Below are 18,737 nucleotides of genomic sequence, written 5' to 3'. Positions count from 1 at the left end.
TTTGAAAACTTTTTCCTTGACTGTGAATAACTTCTGCTACTGCATTTAATCAGAATTTGAGCATAAGATTTCAAGCTTGCAAATGTTTTCTCCTGCACGAGCGTGTTGTGTAATTAAACAGTAGGCAGGCCAGATGCTTAGTGATTTGGGGAGAAGAACACATTAGAGATGTGTGCCATCTGTAAGACACTTTTTCAGGAGAACCCAGAGAGCTAGAGAATCATGGTAGGAAAAAAATAAATTTATGAGAAGTCTGTGTATCGTTTTATGTAGACTTTTAGGATGTAATCCTGTGAATATTTAGTTCTGTTTTTGAGGTTGATGCCATCTCTTTTTTATATATATGTGTGTTGGTATGTTTTTAAAAACAGTAATAAAAATATTCTCTCTTCTTGTCTGACTAATAGCATCAAATTTATGATGGAAGAGAGCACCAAGTTCTTAGGCAAGAAGCTGAAGGTCTGCTGAAATGTGAAAGTACAGGAGAAGCAGAGCTACTACCTGTTCACACTCTACCCACAGTATCTCCAGATCCTTCAGAGATGTCATATAACTTGTGCTGTTATTTTCTAGAGCATTGGCATCCACTTCCTTGCCTTTTGGACCAGCCTTTCTCAGAGCCTAAAAGATGCTGATATCCCCTGTCCTCTCAGTAAGCTGCACCAGGTGCCATCAGCAGCACCTTTTGGACAGCACAGCTCTTCTGGTGTGTGTGTCAAGTAACTCCAGTTCTGGCTGAAACACCCCTTGGACTTGCAGTAGGAAAGTCTGGATAATTAGCACAGAAATGCTGAAATCTGTTTTATTGCTCTAAGTATAGGCAGTTTAGAAGCATAATGCTCATCCCCTAACTTTTTGATCCATCTTTTTCTTCATTAGTCAGCTCATTGGAGCTCCTAGGGGATATGCAGTGTGTGAGAAGGGGTACACTGAGAGAGAAGACATCTTCACCTCACAGGACAAATTGGCAGCCTAGTTGGTCCCGCTGTTCAGTATTTTTCCCAGCTGCAAAGTATCTAATACTATGGAATTTTGGCAGCTGTTTGGAAAATTTGTTTCCAGTCAGACTTCTTAAAATCTCTGTCTTTCCCAAATCTTCTTCCATGCTCCCCTGCTTGCCCCCATCATGTCCTTAGAGCACTGTTGGATTAGATCACCCATGAACCATGAAGTCATGCAATTTTGGGGTTCACTCAGTCTGGCATGAATTGTTGATTACAGTGCCTTGTACATCACTGAAGATAAGCCACATAAAACTACTTGAAACATGTTGGAAATCTCATGTCTTAAAATGCTGGTTAAAAATGTGACAAAATACTATCCTCTCCCCCAGCCAAAGTAGATGCTTTTTAGGCAGTCTGGGCAAAATCACATTTTTATGGTGATGTGCAGTGCAGGAGTTACTCTGGTCTTCATATAACACACAAAAAAATAAGTGTTATGGGTCTTGATGCCATAAATAGAATGAAAATTTTTCATTTGTGCTATTTTCTCAGGAGAACCTGAGACTTAATACAGTCATATACAAGGATTGAATTGACAAATAAATGAGGAAGAAGATGAGGTAGTAAATGTAGTTTCATGGTTCTTGTCATAATCTCATCTCAAGCTTCTGGAGGGATTTAAGTAGCAGAACTTTAATGGTTGTTGGTAGCAGTTCAGGTAATGTGGGTTTGTATTACAACTTTTGGATATCTTTTTGCATTTTGAGACACAAATATTAGTGGCATTGAGAGAAATATTAGGTCAAAATCCCTGGGTTTTTTCATTAACCAGCAAGTGTTCAAGTGTTCATCTTTCATTTTCTTGAGTCTATTCATCTTTGTATTCTACAGCCTTTAGTTTCACTTGGGAAAACAAATTTGGTTTGGCTGTTGGCTTAATGTCCTGAAAGCCTAGGGTGCTAGAACTGCTGTCCAGTGGAAAAAGTGGGTAGGTAATGAGCACAGAGAATAGCTTCAAATGCTTCCAGGAGCCCTTGTTTCTCCTTTGAAAGCTGCAAGAGTTACTTGGTATGGAAGGAACTGCAAGTTTGTTAATTCTTTTGCAGCATCACACTATGCTAATTGCATTGGGAGTGAGGCATAAACTTATGTTCTCTTGAAAAATAAGCAGGACTAAATAGTTGAGGGAGTGCTGGCTTAGCGGTTGATTAAGCAAGGAGCTGAATTTGTTTGAAGGCTATTATATTGTGGGGGGATGCAAATTTTAGGCTTGCAGGCCAGGCTTTGCTTGGAAATTGGCATTAACAGATGAAGCAGGAGAGTAAATTATGTTCATGTCCATCCCTTGTGTCTGTGGTAGTTGTCATGTTGATGACTTCACTCATGTTTTATACTGAGTGTCAATGCAAAATCCTTGCTACATCAAGGATTTTTGTTGTCATATTTGATATGCTTTTAATTTTCTCAAGATTTTAGAATACTTAAATACTTCATGTTTAACTGAGAGATCTGGTGTCAGCTGCCCCCTTAATGGAGGAGAAGTAAGAGGTGAATACCACCAGGCTGTGAACCAGGCAGGACATGGAAATGACTACTAGAAAGTCTGAAACTGAGTTTAGGAAAGAAAGCAACAACAGAACCCAAAACCAATATAAAATGGAAAGGAGGAGCAGAAGTTTAGTGTATTTGAGAAAGAGGGGAAATATTCTTATGCAGGCCTGTACGTAGAAAGAAGAAAAGCCTGGGGAGCAGCAGTCCTGAAAAGACAGTAGGAAATGGCATCTGTCTCTCTCCAATGTGTGTTCAGATGGGCCAGTGCAGCCTAATACTGCATCTGTAAAGGTACCTTACCAGAAATCAGGTGGTAGTTGCTTGTCCCCTGCAAGAACCCTATGTGAATTTTTGTATTTGCTGTGGAAAGGGTCACAATAAGTGGAACATAATTCTGAAGATAGTGGCAACACTGACTTTTAAGAAGAGATCACTGCGTGTGTGTGTATTCCAGTCTAGCCAAGAGATTTTTTTACATTTATATACAAAGTCATAATCAAAGAAGGGGTTGATGATTTAGCCACGTACATAATACAAGTTTAAAATAGAGAGGGACAGTTACCAGTGCTTGGAAAACAAGTAAGCCTCCTGTGAAGGTGGTCATGCATATCATTCAGATGGTCAAGGGAGAAATTCAGTGCTGTGGTTTCCCACCTTGCTGACTTTGAACTTGAGAGTATGTTACACAGAAAGCTGGATCAAGGGAAATGTAGCTGCAATAAATATTTTTAAGCAATAGTCAGAGAAGCACTGGGGGGTTTTGTTCAAAGTACAAGTAACTTGGAGAAAGTAAGGAAATCCTATAGTTCTGTGGCTTTCTGTAGATTTGGGGTTTACACGAACACATATTTTGCCTCTTGAAAAGAGAAGAAAGTTCAGCCTTATTATTTGAGCAGTCTTTGTCATGTGTAAAGTGCAAGAGAAGAAATATGCTTATTTCAACAGCTTTCAGTTTTTAACTTGACTCCAAAAGTTTGTGGCTCTAAACAGGGACAACTTCCTCTTCTAAAACTGTTGCTCAGAGGAAAGTCACTGAAAATGAACATGCCTTGTTACTTTTATACTTCCCTTTTTATGTCTGGTGCCCCTGACATGGCCACATGGGTTAGTTACGGTGTGAGTTGAGCTGACCTCAGGTTTACTTGCTAGTTTTTACAAATGTAAATAATTCTTGTTTGGCTTTGGGGTATGAGCTGCATTAAGAAGTTACTGTTTCAAGAGAGACACATTAAAAACTTTATAGATGCTGAGAATAGACCTCACAATCAATTTAACTGCCAGTGCATGAGAACAGGTCCTTAGATTTTCAGTGTACCCTCTGCGGGCGAGGGTGCCAGTTAACTTTGTTAAACAGCTACTGCATCTGTGAGCTTGTGTGAATCCTCTGGACTTGTCTCATGGTAGCAGTGATGTTTTTGTACATGAGTGGGTGCACCACAGGGAATTCCTGATCTTTAAAAAGTTATGTTACTCTGTGTTGTTAAAATTTCACCCCAGGTTTTTTGAGTGAGGGAAGCTTCTTAGCTACATAACACTGTAGCAAACTTGTCCAAATTCTCAAGCCTCACCCTTTGTTTTATTTGTATAGCTCTAGTTACAGAAAGGGTACCATTATATTCTTTTGAAGTGGAAAGAATGACTTGCAGTCGTAACATCATAGAATGATTTGTCTTTATGATTTATATTTGTAAATATACAACTGTGGTGTTAGATTTCTGGTGTTGTATAACAGTTGTTATGAGGTCATAGGGTGACTTTGAATATTTATCTCACCATTTCCTGCTGTATTTTAGTCGTCTGAGTAGCATCACTTGAAAAATGTTCAAAGTTTTGCATATTATTATTCTTTTCAAAGGCTCTACTTCTGAGCTATTGATTGGACCAGATTGAGAAAAGACTACAATGCAGTGATAACTAAGAATGGGAGGTTTTCTTCTGAAGAAAAATCACTGGAAACCCATGGTTATGACTTCCAACTATATTTGCTGGTCCTCTAATTGCAGCTTTTAATTGTAGTGCCTGCTTTAGAACATAAATCTAACCGTAAGTCTGTGCATCCTTGTATTTGCAAGTAGGAATCTTTGCTTTGTTAGGGTAAAAGTGATGTTACTTTTTCCAGAACTAGAAGGTAGAAGACAGGTTTGGTAAGGAAGAGTGGACAATGCAACCAATGCTTGCCAGGAATGTAATAAATGCAGTTGCAGATGAAAGGACATAAGGAAATGATAGCTGCCGATAAAAGATTATTGAACTGGTCTGTAATCAATCTCTACTTAAAGTTAGTAATTTGCCTTGTGCATCCTGGAATTTTGAGATCTGGATAGGTAGGTGTGAAAGAAGTTGACTTAAAAACAAAGCAACCCTCCAAACCAAAGGAACTAAACCCCAAACTCTGTGGTAGCATTATGAGTGTATGTGAAATAATTGGAAAACACACAAAAAACATAGAGTGCACCAACCACTCTTCATGGTTGAGTGCTAAACATAACTTTTAGCCAGACCCTGTAAAATATCAAAGATTAACAACTTCTTGTGCTGAGTAGTCTGTCCTGAACCAATTTGTCAGATGCACATGCTCACTCTGCTCTAATGCAAATTTTCAGAAAGAAAAACCACTTTATTTTGGATGAGCAGTTTTCATGTAGCCTAACTGCTCGTCTGGAATTACCTGAGTTTTCATTCATACTTTCAACTGTAGCACACATTTCTGTGGAATAGTATTCCTTCATAAAAAAAGGTTATGTGAAGGAAGCCTAACCATGTTCAGTAATCACCAACTGAAGGCACTCTTTTTAGGGTACCTCCCAGCCTCTCCTTTAGGGTTCCTGACACTTCCTTCTGCCTGTATTAAATTGTCTTCAAAGAAACAAACACTACTGTAAAGTTCTCTGACATCCTACATGCAAATTCCTATAGATTGACTTGCAAGGCTTTGCCATTTACGAGCTACACACCATTATAGAATTGACTATCTCTAAACAAGATCTAGCTGAAATTTAGATTCTTTATCTGGGAGATATTTATTCAGTTCTAGATGTTTTGGTTTTGAACTGCTGTTTTTCCTAATGGCATGTCTGATATTACAGCTGTTGAAGATGAGTGTTAACCAGTTTGGCTGTTTTGGATAAGGATCGTACAATGCAAGCAGGGGTAGACACCACTGACACCATTATCAGTGATAAAACTACATGTCTGCTATTGATTGTTTTATTTGGATTAATGCTGAAAATATTTTACATGTGTGTAGAGTGTATAAAATTGCCAGACCTGAGGATGGCTGCAGAATACCCTGCCAGCATTTTGCCAGTCGTGCACTTTGAGTGTGCAGTTGGCTGGGTCAGGTGAGGCTGACTCAGAGCGCTGCCTTCTGTTATCTTGCTCTTTAAAAATAACAGTATTTTCACATCAAGGTACTGAATAGTCATAAATACATTTTTTCACACATCACAAGGTATAAAAATACTGATAGAAATTTTTGTCGTATTTCACAGAATTTTGAAATACCCTCAAAATAAGAATTTTAGTAAAACAAATGGAAGTGGTGTTGAGTATGAAATTCAGTTTTGCCATCAGTGTTTTTCTGTGGAGGGGAAAAAAACTGACTGCCTGTTCAGCTGAACTTTAGAAACAAACCATTTAACGCAGTTGGTAGTGAGAGGCTTCTTGATTTCTCTCCAAATTGTGTACCTATTGTTGTATTTCAGCTGTCAGTGGCTTCATAGTTTTTATTTTATTTTATGTAAGTCCACCAATTATTGTAGCGTACTTTAGTAGCCAGCAGGTTTGTGATAAACTGTTAGAGCTGCTTGGTGGGTTGCAATTTGGATTTCGACCATGAATGCATTTGTGTGGATTTATGACAAAGTTTCAAATGTGGGGTCTCCCCTACACTACTGGGAAATTGTGTACTGGTTTTTCAGATCATTTATGGGTTGCCTAAGGGAAGGCAGTTCCAGTCCATGTCCATGTGCCAATCTGTGGAGATGATATGTGGCATTCCACTGCCCTGAGAGGCAAGAAAGAGTATGCTGCTTTTTGCCAAGGGATCTGTGGAAGAGATCATAAAACTTGGATCAGATAAAAACTCTTCCAATCTTGAACTAGTCTTAAAATCAGTCCAAATCATTCTTTATCCTTGAAGATTAAAATAAATAGTTGTTTCTACATCTCTTTTGGAGCATTAGTGTATGAAAAAGCTCATGTATACTTAAACTTAATACCAGAGGGTTTTTTGAAGCTGCATCAGATCTGTTTAGCTTGTTGATGCTTATCAGCTCTGAATACTTAGTTTGACTTCTGGGGCAGTGCTGACAGCACTGTGTGTCAACAGCTGACTTCATGAAAGGAAGGCCTGTTCAACTCTTGCCTGTACAGTCCCTTATCAAAACTGTCATGCAGTGTGGCTGATGGCAGAATCTATTCTAAGGGAGAAATGCCAATAAGATGGAAAACACAGCCCTTCTCTAGCACTTTCTTTGTGTGTCAGCTGCAATCAACTGAGATTGCTTTCTTTTGTGTTTTTTTTCTCCCTTATTCCTGATGTTTTATAATTAAAAATAAAAACAAACAAACAATAAAACCTCAAACCCAGATTGAGTCATATGTGAGGGCTAATGTAGTGGTGATAATAAAATGAGTAGCTTCCTACAATAAAATTTGTTTCTTTGTAATCAAAGTGCTTGCAGGTGTTTTGTGTGCCTGTATATGCTGATTTCTTTTGTGTGTGTTTTTCTTCCCATACTATTCAAATATTCAGTGTTTTATTTTAAGCTATCAAGGTAATTTGGGATCAGTGGAAGTATCATTATGTTTTGGTGTGTGCTGGTTTTGGTATTTTATTACCCACCTCTCCATGTTCTCAAAAACTTTGTTGGAACACAGATGTCAAATGTGGTAGCAGTTTATTTTTCTTGTGTGATCTGTCTTTGGTGTCAGTGGCAGTTATTCATAGGCTTACATGGGGCAGGGCTGAATTTGGCACAAGGAGAATTTTGATACTATTTCAGGAAGGCAGAAGTTTTGGATTTAAATTGTGTTTTAGGATGGTAGTAATTAGTAGTAGGAAAACTATTTTACACTAATTAAAATTTTGTCCAAGTTTGGATCAATGCCTGATTTGTTTCCCTTGTCAGAGAGGCTCTGTCTGCAACTGGGAATCTTGTTTTAGGATTACTGCTCAGGAGAATCCTTCAGCCAGCTTGTAGATGGATTGCTCAGAGTCATAATAAAGGCAGGAGTTTCCAAAGCAGTGAGGAGGCTTGCCAGGTGACTTTTCTCTTGGGGGTGTAGTTTTTCCAGTGTGAAAACACCTGGGTAATCAGCAAAAATATTTTGGAGTCTTAAATATTTTCTGTAGTTAATAATGTGTTCACTAGTTCTGTCAGTGCTCTTGCTGCTCCATAATATGTCTTAAACTCAGCAGTTCAGTAAGCCTAGCTAAAATGTATTGGATAATGTTTTGAATCTTGGCATAGGTGGTAAATTTAGTCAGAGTCGAGGAAGACAGGTGTTTTTTGCAGGGAGAGAAAGATGGTACATGTACTGTAGTACTCTGGTTTTTAATGTTCTGTAGAGGCCATGGATGCTGCAGAGTGGTGAAGACATTTGTTTTATTTACTCTTGTGCTACTGCCTAGATGGGTTCACCAGATTCAGTGCACACACTACTTGACAGAGCCAAGTTATCCAGGTAGAATAAAAATAAACTGCCTACGCAAAGTATGGGCTCTGCTTCCCTGAGCTGAGCTTGGGGTGGAGGGGGTGGCAGCTGCTTCTGGGAGGCAGGGAGGCTTCCCTCGGCCTCTGGCTGGCTGCTGTCTGCATTCTCAGCCATCACCAATGTTTTCCTTTTGCAGATGACACGATTGGTGCTGCCCGGCATGCTGGAAAGGTGAGTCACACTAACACTATCCAGACAAAGTCATCATTATTTATAGGGGAGAATCCTTTCTTGAAAAATTCATTACTGTGACTAATCAGCCTAGTCTCCATGTTTTAATGGCAGAGTATTGCTGGGTGAGTCACGCTGATGGTGCATGAATCATCAGACGGTGGAAGCCTTTTCCACTCGATTCCCTTTTTATTTTTCCTCTCCCTTCTCCACTGTTGTGGTGATTCCTTTTAGAACAGAATTAAAAAGCCCGTCTGACTCATCAGCACTAACTCAACAACCTGCTATTCTGAGGGGGTGGTTACAGTTCCTGGGAATAACCTTCTTAAGGCTATTTCTCTAAGTCATTGTAAGTAAAATGGATGCAAAGAATATGTTCTCATTATACAGTAGGAGGTATATTGAGGAAAGGCTGTTATCATTTGGAAGAGTAGAATTGAAGACCAGCTCTTTAGAATAATGCACCACTGTCAACAGGGAAGACATGTACTGACTTCCCAGCTAGCTCCCAGGTGAAACCAAAAGGTTCATGATTTCCATTTAGTCTCCCCCAGGCTGTTTTGCAGCTGATGTTGGCTCTGCTGGCTGTTTGCCATCTCTCTTGGAGTGCTAACCCCACCTTGCTGGGGGTTGCCCTGTAAGAGGCTTGAGCTGTGTTCACAGTACTGGGGAAAACTCAGTAAAACCATGCAAACGAATACAGCAGGAGGAGTCCCTATATGGGGCAAGCCTCCAAATCTAGCAAAGATGATGAGAAAAAAAAAAACAAACGTGTATTTTATGTCATCCCACTGTCTGAGAGTCTTCAGTGCAGACCAGAATTCAGTTATTCTCATGTTGCACAGATACACAGATGTTTCATTTCTAAAACAAAGCTTCTTCCTGGGTGCAAATTGTCAGAGCCAGCAGTCAGTAGTGGGAGTCAGTGTCTAGCACATCAGGATGATGGTGAGCTAAGATTTTTACTTAGCCAATCAGGAGATATGAATAAGTTCATTTCATGTAAAGAGATTTGAGCCCAAGACTGAGCTCTGGGGCAGGAGTGTAATATTTCCCAATGAAGCTGGAGTAGAGGGTGAGGATTATTATAGTACAGCGGTGATACATACTCAGGGCTCCTAGGTCAGAAGCTACTCCTTGTCCTTGTACTGTTATTGATAGATAAAGGGACTTGTTTTTTGTGAAACCTCTGAAGGTGCCAACATGACCAAAACATTTATACTTTTGTGGGGATTTAATGTTGTTTCATTATTAGGTTTTGGAACTTAAAAACTCCTAAGTTTCTTGCCTCAGTTTCTTCTTTAAGAAATATTGTAGCTATCCATTTGGCAGAGTTATCTCTTCAGCTTCTCAGGACAGAATGGTGTATACTCTACTTACAGAATATCTTGCATAGGTTTTTCTGTTCCACATCCATGCAGGTAAGATGACTTGAATGAAAGGCAGCAAACCAGGATCCTGCTGACTTCGGTTCTGACTGCCCTTGAGCATACATTGTCTTTCCTCTTAGTTGTCTAAATTCATGAATGCCTGTGGGGTTCTGAGGATAAATGTTCGAGAAGCCTGGAAAGAAAAGGTTAATGTTAGTTAAAAAGAATTAAATATGCATCTTGAACTTTTTCCTGACTATAAGAAACCACTTTAAAAGACTGCTCCATTTGGATGACAGCTTTGCTTTCCATCTCAGGGGAAAATATTTTAAAAAGCTTCAGTTTTCTGTTTGATTTTTGTGAAGTTGGTTGGGTTTGCAGTGCACATAAGCAGTGCCTGCAGCTGCCAGCTCCTGCACAGTCATAGCTCACAGGCCATTAACACTGCTAGGAGTCTGTAACCACAGGAGGACATGGATGTCCAGCAAATCCAAGGGCGTGAATGAATTGGAGCTGGATTCAGCTACTCTTCAGGTCTGCCATATATTTCTCACATGGGACCACAGGCTAGAAAAAAGGGCTTCAGGCTCTAAGAATAAGGCTAGACTAAGAACCTCATTGTCATTCCTCACTTGTTCAAGGAGGAGAGCATGTTGAGTGGATAGATGTGACGTAGCGTGTTAGAGCATCTTGCAGCTTGCTCTAGCACGTATTTGAATGTTGGCTTTATGACAATATATTGCAAGATAAATACAAAAATAGAGCATACTTTGCATGCTTTGCATCCAGGTCTGGTAAGAGTAAACAAAGCTACATCTTGGTGTGCCTTTTACTTTTCTATTTATAATAAACACAGCTGCATTAGATGAATGCCACTTCTGGTAATGGCATTTAGATTCTCTGCTGTGACTTCTCTCCAGTGTTTTGAACATTTAAAGTGACAATTTATTATCTGAAGCTTCCTATTATACTTAAATGAGCAGTTCCTGTATAAATACTCAGGCTACTGTCTGAGATGGGAAACTCATTGAACTGAAAATCAAGGCTTGATGTCTTTGGGAACAAAAAAAAGCCACCACCACAAAAAATCAGTTGGCTGTTGCTAGACAAACACCAAACTATGGTATTTATTGCCAGGAAAGTAGCAAGTGCATAATTACATTACAGAAGAAGCTTGCTCTTTCCACTTGGCATGCAGCTGGAGCAGGCGCTGGTTGCCACAGCAACAGGGAGATGGCTAAATATAGCCTCCCTGGTGCTGGACCACTTAAGGTAGAATGACTGGGAGGTGTGAGGGTGTGGGCCTGGCTCTCTTCATCTTAACCAACTTTTTTTGTTTGGTTTTGTTTTGTTTTTTATTTCCCATTAAGGGCACAGTTGAATTAGATGGAGCCAAAATTTCTTTTTACCATGCTGATGCTCGAGTAATTCTTCAGATCCCTCTCTAAAAACATTTATTCTGCAATTCCTCAAAGAAGCAGAATTGTAATTGGAGTAATTGGAAGTGTTCCCCCTACTCACATGCTTCTCAATTTCATTTTATCTGGAGGTTTTAAGTTATGAGCTTTAAGGCTAGGGCTGTTTTCTTTAAAATGTAAAAATACAAACCGCAAAACCCCCAGTGGCACTGACTGCTTCAAAGAGACCAATACACAGAGCTTCTGCAAGGGGCTGCTGTTAATGTTTTGTGTCTCCAGGAAGGGTTTCTTCACTGGGTCAGACCATTAATTCAATTCACTCCATCTAGGTGGTGGTCAGGACTCCTGCTAGAAAGTTGCAGCGTAGCCCGGCACTGTGAGACCTGTGCTTGCAGCCTGCATGTCAGCCTCTCTTCCCAAGCTTCAGTTTGTTTTAAAAGCATGAGGCTTGTGTTTATCCATATCAATGCTTGTCCTTCTTTGAATCCTGTTAAGCTTTTGTCTTCAGTTAGGTTTTGTGGCAAGTACTCCCTAGTCTGAATATGAGAAGAGCACTTTGGTTTTTTGGATCTAAATTTCAGTCTTTCATTTAAATAAATGTCATCTTTCTTTTGTATTCTGAGAAGCTGAATCAGAATCTTGATCTTTTTCATTTGTTAGTGTGTGTACTCTTATCATGGCTGCTCTTAATAGTCTCTTAAATAAATAAATTGATGTCTCAGAGTGGATTTTTTTCTTCTCTGCCCCTTTCTTAAATCATCAGTTTCTTAATATTTCTGTTCAGTATTTGGAGGGATAAAGATGGTTTGTAGACTGTAATTCAGGATTTTGGTGGTGGTGGAGGATCTGTCCCTGCCATTCCCAGCATCCTGTTGTTTGGCTGGTTTTGGTGACTGCTGCACAAAATAGAACTTCTTGTTCAGGTTTTTCATGGAGGGGACAGTTGGCTTAGAGCCCTGCAAGGTTTGTGATTAATTCACAATTTTTTTCTTTAGTAAGCATTGTTTTGGTTATTAATAATAGATTATTGATGCCTTCTTAATATTGATTTTTCACCTGCCATTTTGTAGTCTGTTCACATTCTCCAATCTGATAATCTCTTAAAAAATGAATAAATACTCATTTCATTGCTAATCTCAATTTGAGCTCATAAATAAATATCACAGTCACCGCCTGTCTTGATACAAAAAACTTCTATGATCCACTGTTAACCTTTTGCTGTCTTGAAAATTCCTGATTAATTTGTGATCTTACCCTTTCCATGCTACATATTTGGATCAGTGTTACTACCTTACTTCACCAACCAAGCCTTGCAGGGAAGTCCTGAAAAACGCAATGAACTTTGGCAAAGGTGCTTGAAATCCTGAATGACTGACATTATTCTTTGCTGTCACATTTGCCATCTCATTCCTTGTGACAAATCAGTCACAGATGTAATTTACACTTGTATCATTGCACAAGCCATGCTGGTTTGAATCTATTGTCATGATTTCCAAAGCATTTATATTGTTTTAATTTTTAACAGTGACTTAAATTACTGGTTTTTTATAAGATGGTTACTGAAACGATTGTGGCAGCAGTGGTGTAGGGTGCACCTGGTTGAACAAATCTGATGGAAGCTCTTGTGAATCTGCAGGACTTGAGCTGTGTGATGTCTGCCTGCATGAGTGTTCTCACTGCACTGAGCATGGCATACTTATGCTATCTATGTTCAGTTAGGTAAACTGGCTTGAATTTCCAACAGAGTGGGAAGAAGTAGAGATTTATCTTTCACTATGTTGGACTGTCTTGCAGGACCTTCTAACAGAGTAATTGCCCTAATTTGCATAAAGCTTTTAAAATTCTTTCTTTTTTCTACCTAGCACTAAGTATGTCTGGTTTTGTAGGTAAAACTAGCCTCAGAAATAGATATGGCTCAAATCAGTTTATATTGGGAGGTCAGGAGCCTTCCTGTCCCATGTGTATGTGCTTTTGAAAGGCTTGACAGAGCAGGTATCTTTTCAGGTACCTTTACCTAATTTCAGGTGTCTTTACCCAAATACTGTTGATAAATACCTTCAGTGTTACTGTAAAACAGCTGTAAGACAACTTTCATTTTCTGTGTTCATCCACTGAATATCTTCCATATTTGTTAAATTCTGTATTTGAGCAGTAAATTCAGATCCTTGCTATCTTGAAGATCCATTATGAAGTAATATTTAGAAGATGAAAGTAATTATCAAAGTGTAAATCATACAATGCAACTGTGTTGCCATTTCTGCCATCTTATCCAAAGATGTAGAAGTTCCTCTTGAACTTGTGCCAGCTTGACTCAGTGGTTTTGCATCGTTTAGCTCAGTGTGTGTGTATGTAAATGTGTATATAAATGCAACTTTGATTCTCTTGCTGTATTGATCTTGGAGTTGCTCCCGATTTACGCCAGCTGCTTGGATACTTCTAACTGTGCATAAAGTGAATTTCACTTCAGGATTTGGTTGGGATTTTTAACCAGATCTTAATCTCAGTTGCATTCTAAAGGGTGTTATTAGGCTTGCTGTAACTTTTGGAAACATGAAAGTTGTTTCCTTTATTTCATTATAATATATCTTGGCTTCCTTTCAGATCAAAAGGGATAATCCTGAATATCTCATCAGCTTCAGGGATGTGTCCAACTCCACTGCTGACTCTTTACTCTGCAACCAAGGTAAGTGTTCCTTTCCACACTGAAATCAAGTGTCAAACATAAGGCAACACTCACAGGAATAAATGTTTTGGTGTCCATCTAGTGGTGCTTTCATGAACTAAAAGCTCAGAGTCTCTGTCTTGGGTTTTTCCAATAGTGGAAGCTGGAAGGTTGAAAGAAAACTGAGTGCAAGGGTTTACTGGCATAGAAATGACTATTTTATGTATTTCCTCATGTATTCCATTTTTAAATGGAAAAGGATAGTAGTCTACCAAGCAAGCTTAGTGCAAAGCTGAGAAAGAACATTGACTAAGTTTAACACACTTTCTTATTTTGGTTTTGAAACATCTTTTTCCTAAATTCTGTGATAATTCTATGATCTATATTTCATCTTAAGTTCATCTGCTCTAGTTTCTCTTTGTGTCACTGGGACAGTTTCATCTTTTTGCAGCCGGTCATATTTTTTTTTCCCCCAAAGATAATTTCAGGGGATTCTAAAATGTTGCCCTAAAATATCTCCAGTGAACACTGTAAAAACAGAATGTGGCTACCCAGCATGGAACTGAGGCATATGTGATAAAACAGAATGCAAGAGACATTTACACTGGCATTAAAGCAGTATGGCACTACAGCTTTTTCAGGCATACCTGGTAATTACCTTGAATATTTCAGGCATCTCAGAGTCTAAGCAGAACCTTGACTGGATGAAGAAACCTTCAGTAGTGTCATTCGTGTCAGAACAGACTCACATTTCCTCTAGATTCTCAGTAACATCTTCATATTTCCAGAAGGGAGTTGATGCACACTATTTTATTCATACTAAAGGAGGGCATATATTTAAGTTTAGAAGCCTGAAGTAGCTTTAGGTGATAAAATTTCCCCTTGAAATAGATGTTTCCTGAGAGGACAATTTTTTGTTTTAATACAAATGGTCACTTTGTTGTGGCAGTGCTTTCAGCTTTATGGAATCAACTGAGCTTCTGATTTTAGTAATAATATATCTTACACTGCTTTGGTAAGTCTTTTTTTTTTCCAACAGGAATCTGAAATATTTCTTCCCCTCCCCTTAAAAAACTTAGTTACAGGTTGAATAATCTGCCTATTCTCAGCACTGCCCATCTTCTCCTACAGCAAGATTAGTAGGCATGAAAGTGACTCCCCTAATGTAGCTATAGAAAGACAGTATCTGCAGTTTCTAGTTTGGGGGTTTTTTTTTCCTCATCTATTTAAAGGGGATTTAAAGCATAATAATACCCTTCAGGTGTAAGTCAATGACTTTGACTAATTATCAGGAACAAATGTGGTCTTTAACCTTCCTGTGGAGAATTCCCTAGTTTACACTGGAATGAGACTCTTTTAAAGGAATCATAGTGCTATATTTTGACAGGTTTATCTACCTGTGTTAATGCTAATGAGAAGTGAAATATGATTATATCATTTCCCACCTCACCCCCATGCCTCTACTCATGACTATTTTATGTATTTTATGTATTGGATATCCAAGGAGAATAAATTTTCCAACATGCAATGCTTATCTGCTTATTCAGAGAATGTTTACTTAGAGAGCATTCTTAAAACTTCAGGTTCAAGGTTGTTGGGGGACTTGAGCTTGTGGAGGTAGAAAACCCAACTTGTCTTGAAATAAATTCTTCAAGAAGAAAAACTCCAAAGCTTATTCGTATACAGGAAATAGCTTTCACTTCTCATGTAATATGAACATTTTCCTTCTAGCAAGCTCATTGCAACCAGTAGAGAAGACGGTCTTTTGTACTTTGTCTCCATATCTGGAGCAGTAGCCAACATCAGGACTTTTGTCATGGAGGAATAGTTAGAAATTTGAATGATCAAAGCACTTTCATTAACATAATATAGTTCTTTTTAATAGATTATCAGTATACTCTGTGCAGGTATTACACATGCACCTGACTGCTGTGTTCAGTTACTGCACCAAACCATTTGGCATGTCCATGCAGGTACCCTCCTGTTCAAGAGGATGGTCAGAGGATTCATTTCAATAGCTGCTGCTAGGCCAGACTTTCAGTCTCATTCATGTTGAGTACTGAATTTTGTTACGAACTTATACTCAGGGGAGAGGGAGAAAGAAAGAAAGAGCAACTGAACAGCAGATAAGCTTTTTATGGCTAAAGGAGCCTCCTGCTAGCTTATACATGCAACTTGAAGAAGAAGACTAAAAGGACCTACCTGCTATACAGCAAAATCCTGTTTTATTTCAGATCTTCCAAGTATGCTCAGCAGAGTGTCTTTAGAAATAGTCCAGTAGTGTGGGAATGTTTCTGTTGCTTCTTGTATAGGCTGAATTCAGTGGGATGGCCTGTGTAGGAAAAACACTGGCCACTGTGAACTTTAGGTGCTGGCTTCAGTTAAGACTTGTGTTAAACCACTGGGGACATGGTGACCAAAGGAAAACTGTAAAGGAGGTGCAGTACCAGAGCTTTGCTGCTTGGTTTGAATCTGGTGTGAAGCAACTGCTTCTTAAATAGTTGAACTAATTTACTTAGTATTTATTTTAGTTTCAAGCATGGATGGGATGGTTTAGCTCATTCAGTTGAAGGTACTCTATTCATCCTACTTGGCTGTATCATTTCTCTAAAACAAGAAACCGTAGCAGAACCTGGTATTTTGTCTCATTGGACAAGAGGGTAAGGTGAAAGAGTAGTTTAGAAGAATTTGGGAAGTGGGAATCTGTGCTGGTTTGAACTGCTGAATAGCCTTTGATTCTTAGCACAATATTTCCTGGCAGGTTAAGGAGGTGGCTGTATCAGCTTTGAGAGCATCTTGAAGGTGCTAACATCCACCTTTTAAGTTCTTTAACCTCTTTCTTTGAACTTTCAGTTTTGCAATTTCTAAAACTTCCAGAAGTTTGGAGGAGAATCTGTGGAGGTGGACTTGAGGATTAGGAAGAAGTGTCACCATAGGATGTCATCTTTTAGAAGTGTAAAGGCAGAAGACTAAGTGTTTAAACACTATGTTCTAAAAACCATGCACAAGAGGAACCCAATTAAATCACTCTTAAAAATATCCAAGAAGATGACATAAAGTAGTGAACAATGTGAACATGAAGTTGTCTTTTCCTCTTTTAACTAGGCTTTATTTAACAAATTGAGTTCCTTTCTAAATTAAAAAGGGGATTATTTGTTTAGGTTGAGCTTTGCTTCTGTAAAAATACTTCATAAGCATACAGTTTCTATTTGAATGGCATTGCTCTTGTATGCAAAGTTTCATTGAAAACCTAGGGTTTTCAGTTTGAAAACAGGAACTCCAAATAGTAACTCAAATACTTTTACACAAAACTGTTAAACTAGAGTTTCCATTGTAACGTGTAGCATGCTGCATGTTTCCCTTCTTCTCTCTGCAGGCTTTTGTGGATTACTTCTCCAGAGGCCTCAATGCAGAATACAAGAGCAAGGGCATCATTGTGCAGGTGAGTAGCTTGTTTCATGTAAGTGTGGTTACCACAGCAACATTGGTGTCTTGGCAACAAAAAGGAATCAGCATATTCTCTTATTCATGAGTGTGTGACACAGATTAAGGATAAGGATTTCCTTTGATCCCATTAGCAGCTTTCTTAAATTACTCTGAAACCATGGGTCTTGAAGCAACAAAAGACATGGTTTGATTTTGTGTGGTTTTAGCTGATGGTGCTAATTGAACCCTTATGGATAAAGTATTCCATAAAACTGTGCAGAGTGCTGTAGAATACATCTTTATGAAGCTTCATCTACTGGTATACACTTGTGGAATGCATTTGTACAGGCATTCCATGGGTAACAGCCCTAACAACTAGAATAGGAGAATCCCTGCAGTGTCAGTGAATCAACTGCTAATCTAAGCATAGTTGAAGAATGAACAAAAGCCTCAAAGAGCCTTCATGTGTAACTGACTGATTTAATTTTCTGTATTGCTAAAGAGTCTTGCTTCATAGCCCTCCTTGCCCCCTCCCCATTTGTTTACCTGCCTTGATTTTAATTATTTTTGGCATGGCAAAAAGCAAACCATACCAGTTTCTCACAGCTTTATAGGATTTAGCTTTAATATCACTTCTCACATACTCTTAGTGTTTGCTTCCAAAGCTGGAATTTCCAGCTTTGATCACAGTGAACCTTCCATTGCTGATTAAACCTCTCCAGAGCAAGAATCAGTTTAATAAAGGTGGTATGAGATCTTACCTGCACTGTGAAGACAATGGTATCTCTTTTTGAAGTTCAGTTAGGGATCTTGCAAACAGGGTTGCCTATGTCCATGCCTCTCATTTCTCTGTTCTATGTGGTGGTTCTCAAATCCACTTGAACTTCAAAGGCTTTATGAAACTCAAAGCACAAAGTTGCCCGCTTTAAATGTGTAATCATTATACAAAAGAGCACAACTCTTATTACTGGCTAATACTATAGGGAAATTGTTACCAGATTAAGGCTATGTTACCTTTTTGATGTGCTAGATTATTTTTTCCTTTTAAGTGTATTTAGCAAAATAAGAACTTCTCACCATAAAATGTCCTGTCACATTTCCTGAGAATGGATTGCATTAAGAAAAAAGAGAGTTGTTGGGTGAGCTATTCCCATGTAGTCAGTGGCCTTTTAGTGGGAACCTCCTGTAAACCTAGATTTAAACTTGGTATTAAATAAAGCTTCACTTCTCCCCTGGGTGCTTGATTCTGTGCCCTAGCACTCTGGTATGTACAGCCAGACCAATGTGCAGCAATGGAGGATGCATAAAAAAGGTAGCATTCTGAACAGGTCCAGGTTCAGCATACAGGGTCATTTTGTGTGCTCTCAGTTCTTGAAGTGGTTTTAGCTGGAATAACTTTCAGTGTTTCATGTCTTCTTGTTACTTTCTCTTCTCACAGCTCCAAACTATCCTGCAATGGGTCAATGTTTACCACATG

At 38.8% G+C, this 18,737-nt stretch overlaps 1 protein-coding gene across 1 annotated transcript in view; it reads left to right on the top strand.

Annotated features, from left to right (window-relative positions):
* HSD17B12 (hydroxysteroid 17-beta dehydrogenase 12) overlaps nt 1–18,737 on the top strand; it is an 80,856-nt gene that overhangs the window by 55,168 nt on the left and 6,951 nt on the right. The window contains exons 7-9 of the mRNA XM_071427583.1: nt 8,350–8,384; nt 13,774–13,855; nt 17,211–17,276. Of these exons, the coding sequence (XP_071283684.1) occupies nt 8,350–8,384; nt 13,774–13,855; nt 17,211–17,276 (183 nt within the window). The remainder of the gene's footprint in view (nt 1–8,349; nt 8,385–13,773; nt 13,856–17,210; nt 17,277–18,737) is intronic.

Source organism: Agelaius tricolor, unplaced genomic scaffold (genome assembly GCF_023055355.1).
Source record: "Agelaius tricolor isolate 1412-34295 unplaced genomic scaffold, bAgeTri1.0.p SCAF_5, whole genome shotgun sequence".
Classification (NCBI taxonomy): domain Eukaryota; kingdom Metazoa; phylum Chordata; class Aves; order Passeriformes; family Icteridae; genus Agelaius; species Agelaius tricolor.
This window is presented reverse-complemented; position numbering and strand designations above follow the sequence as displayed.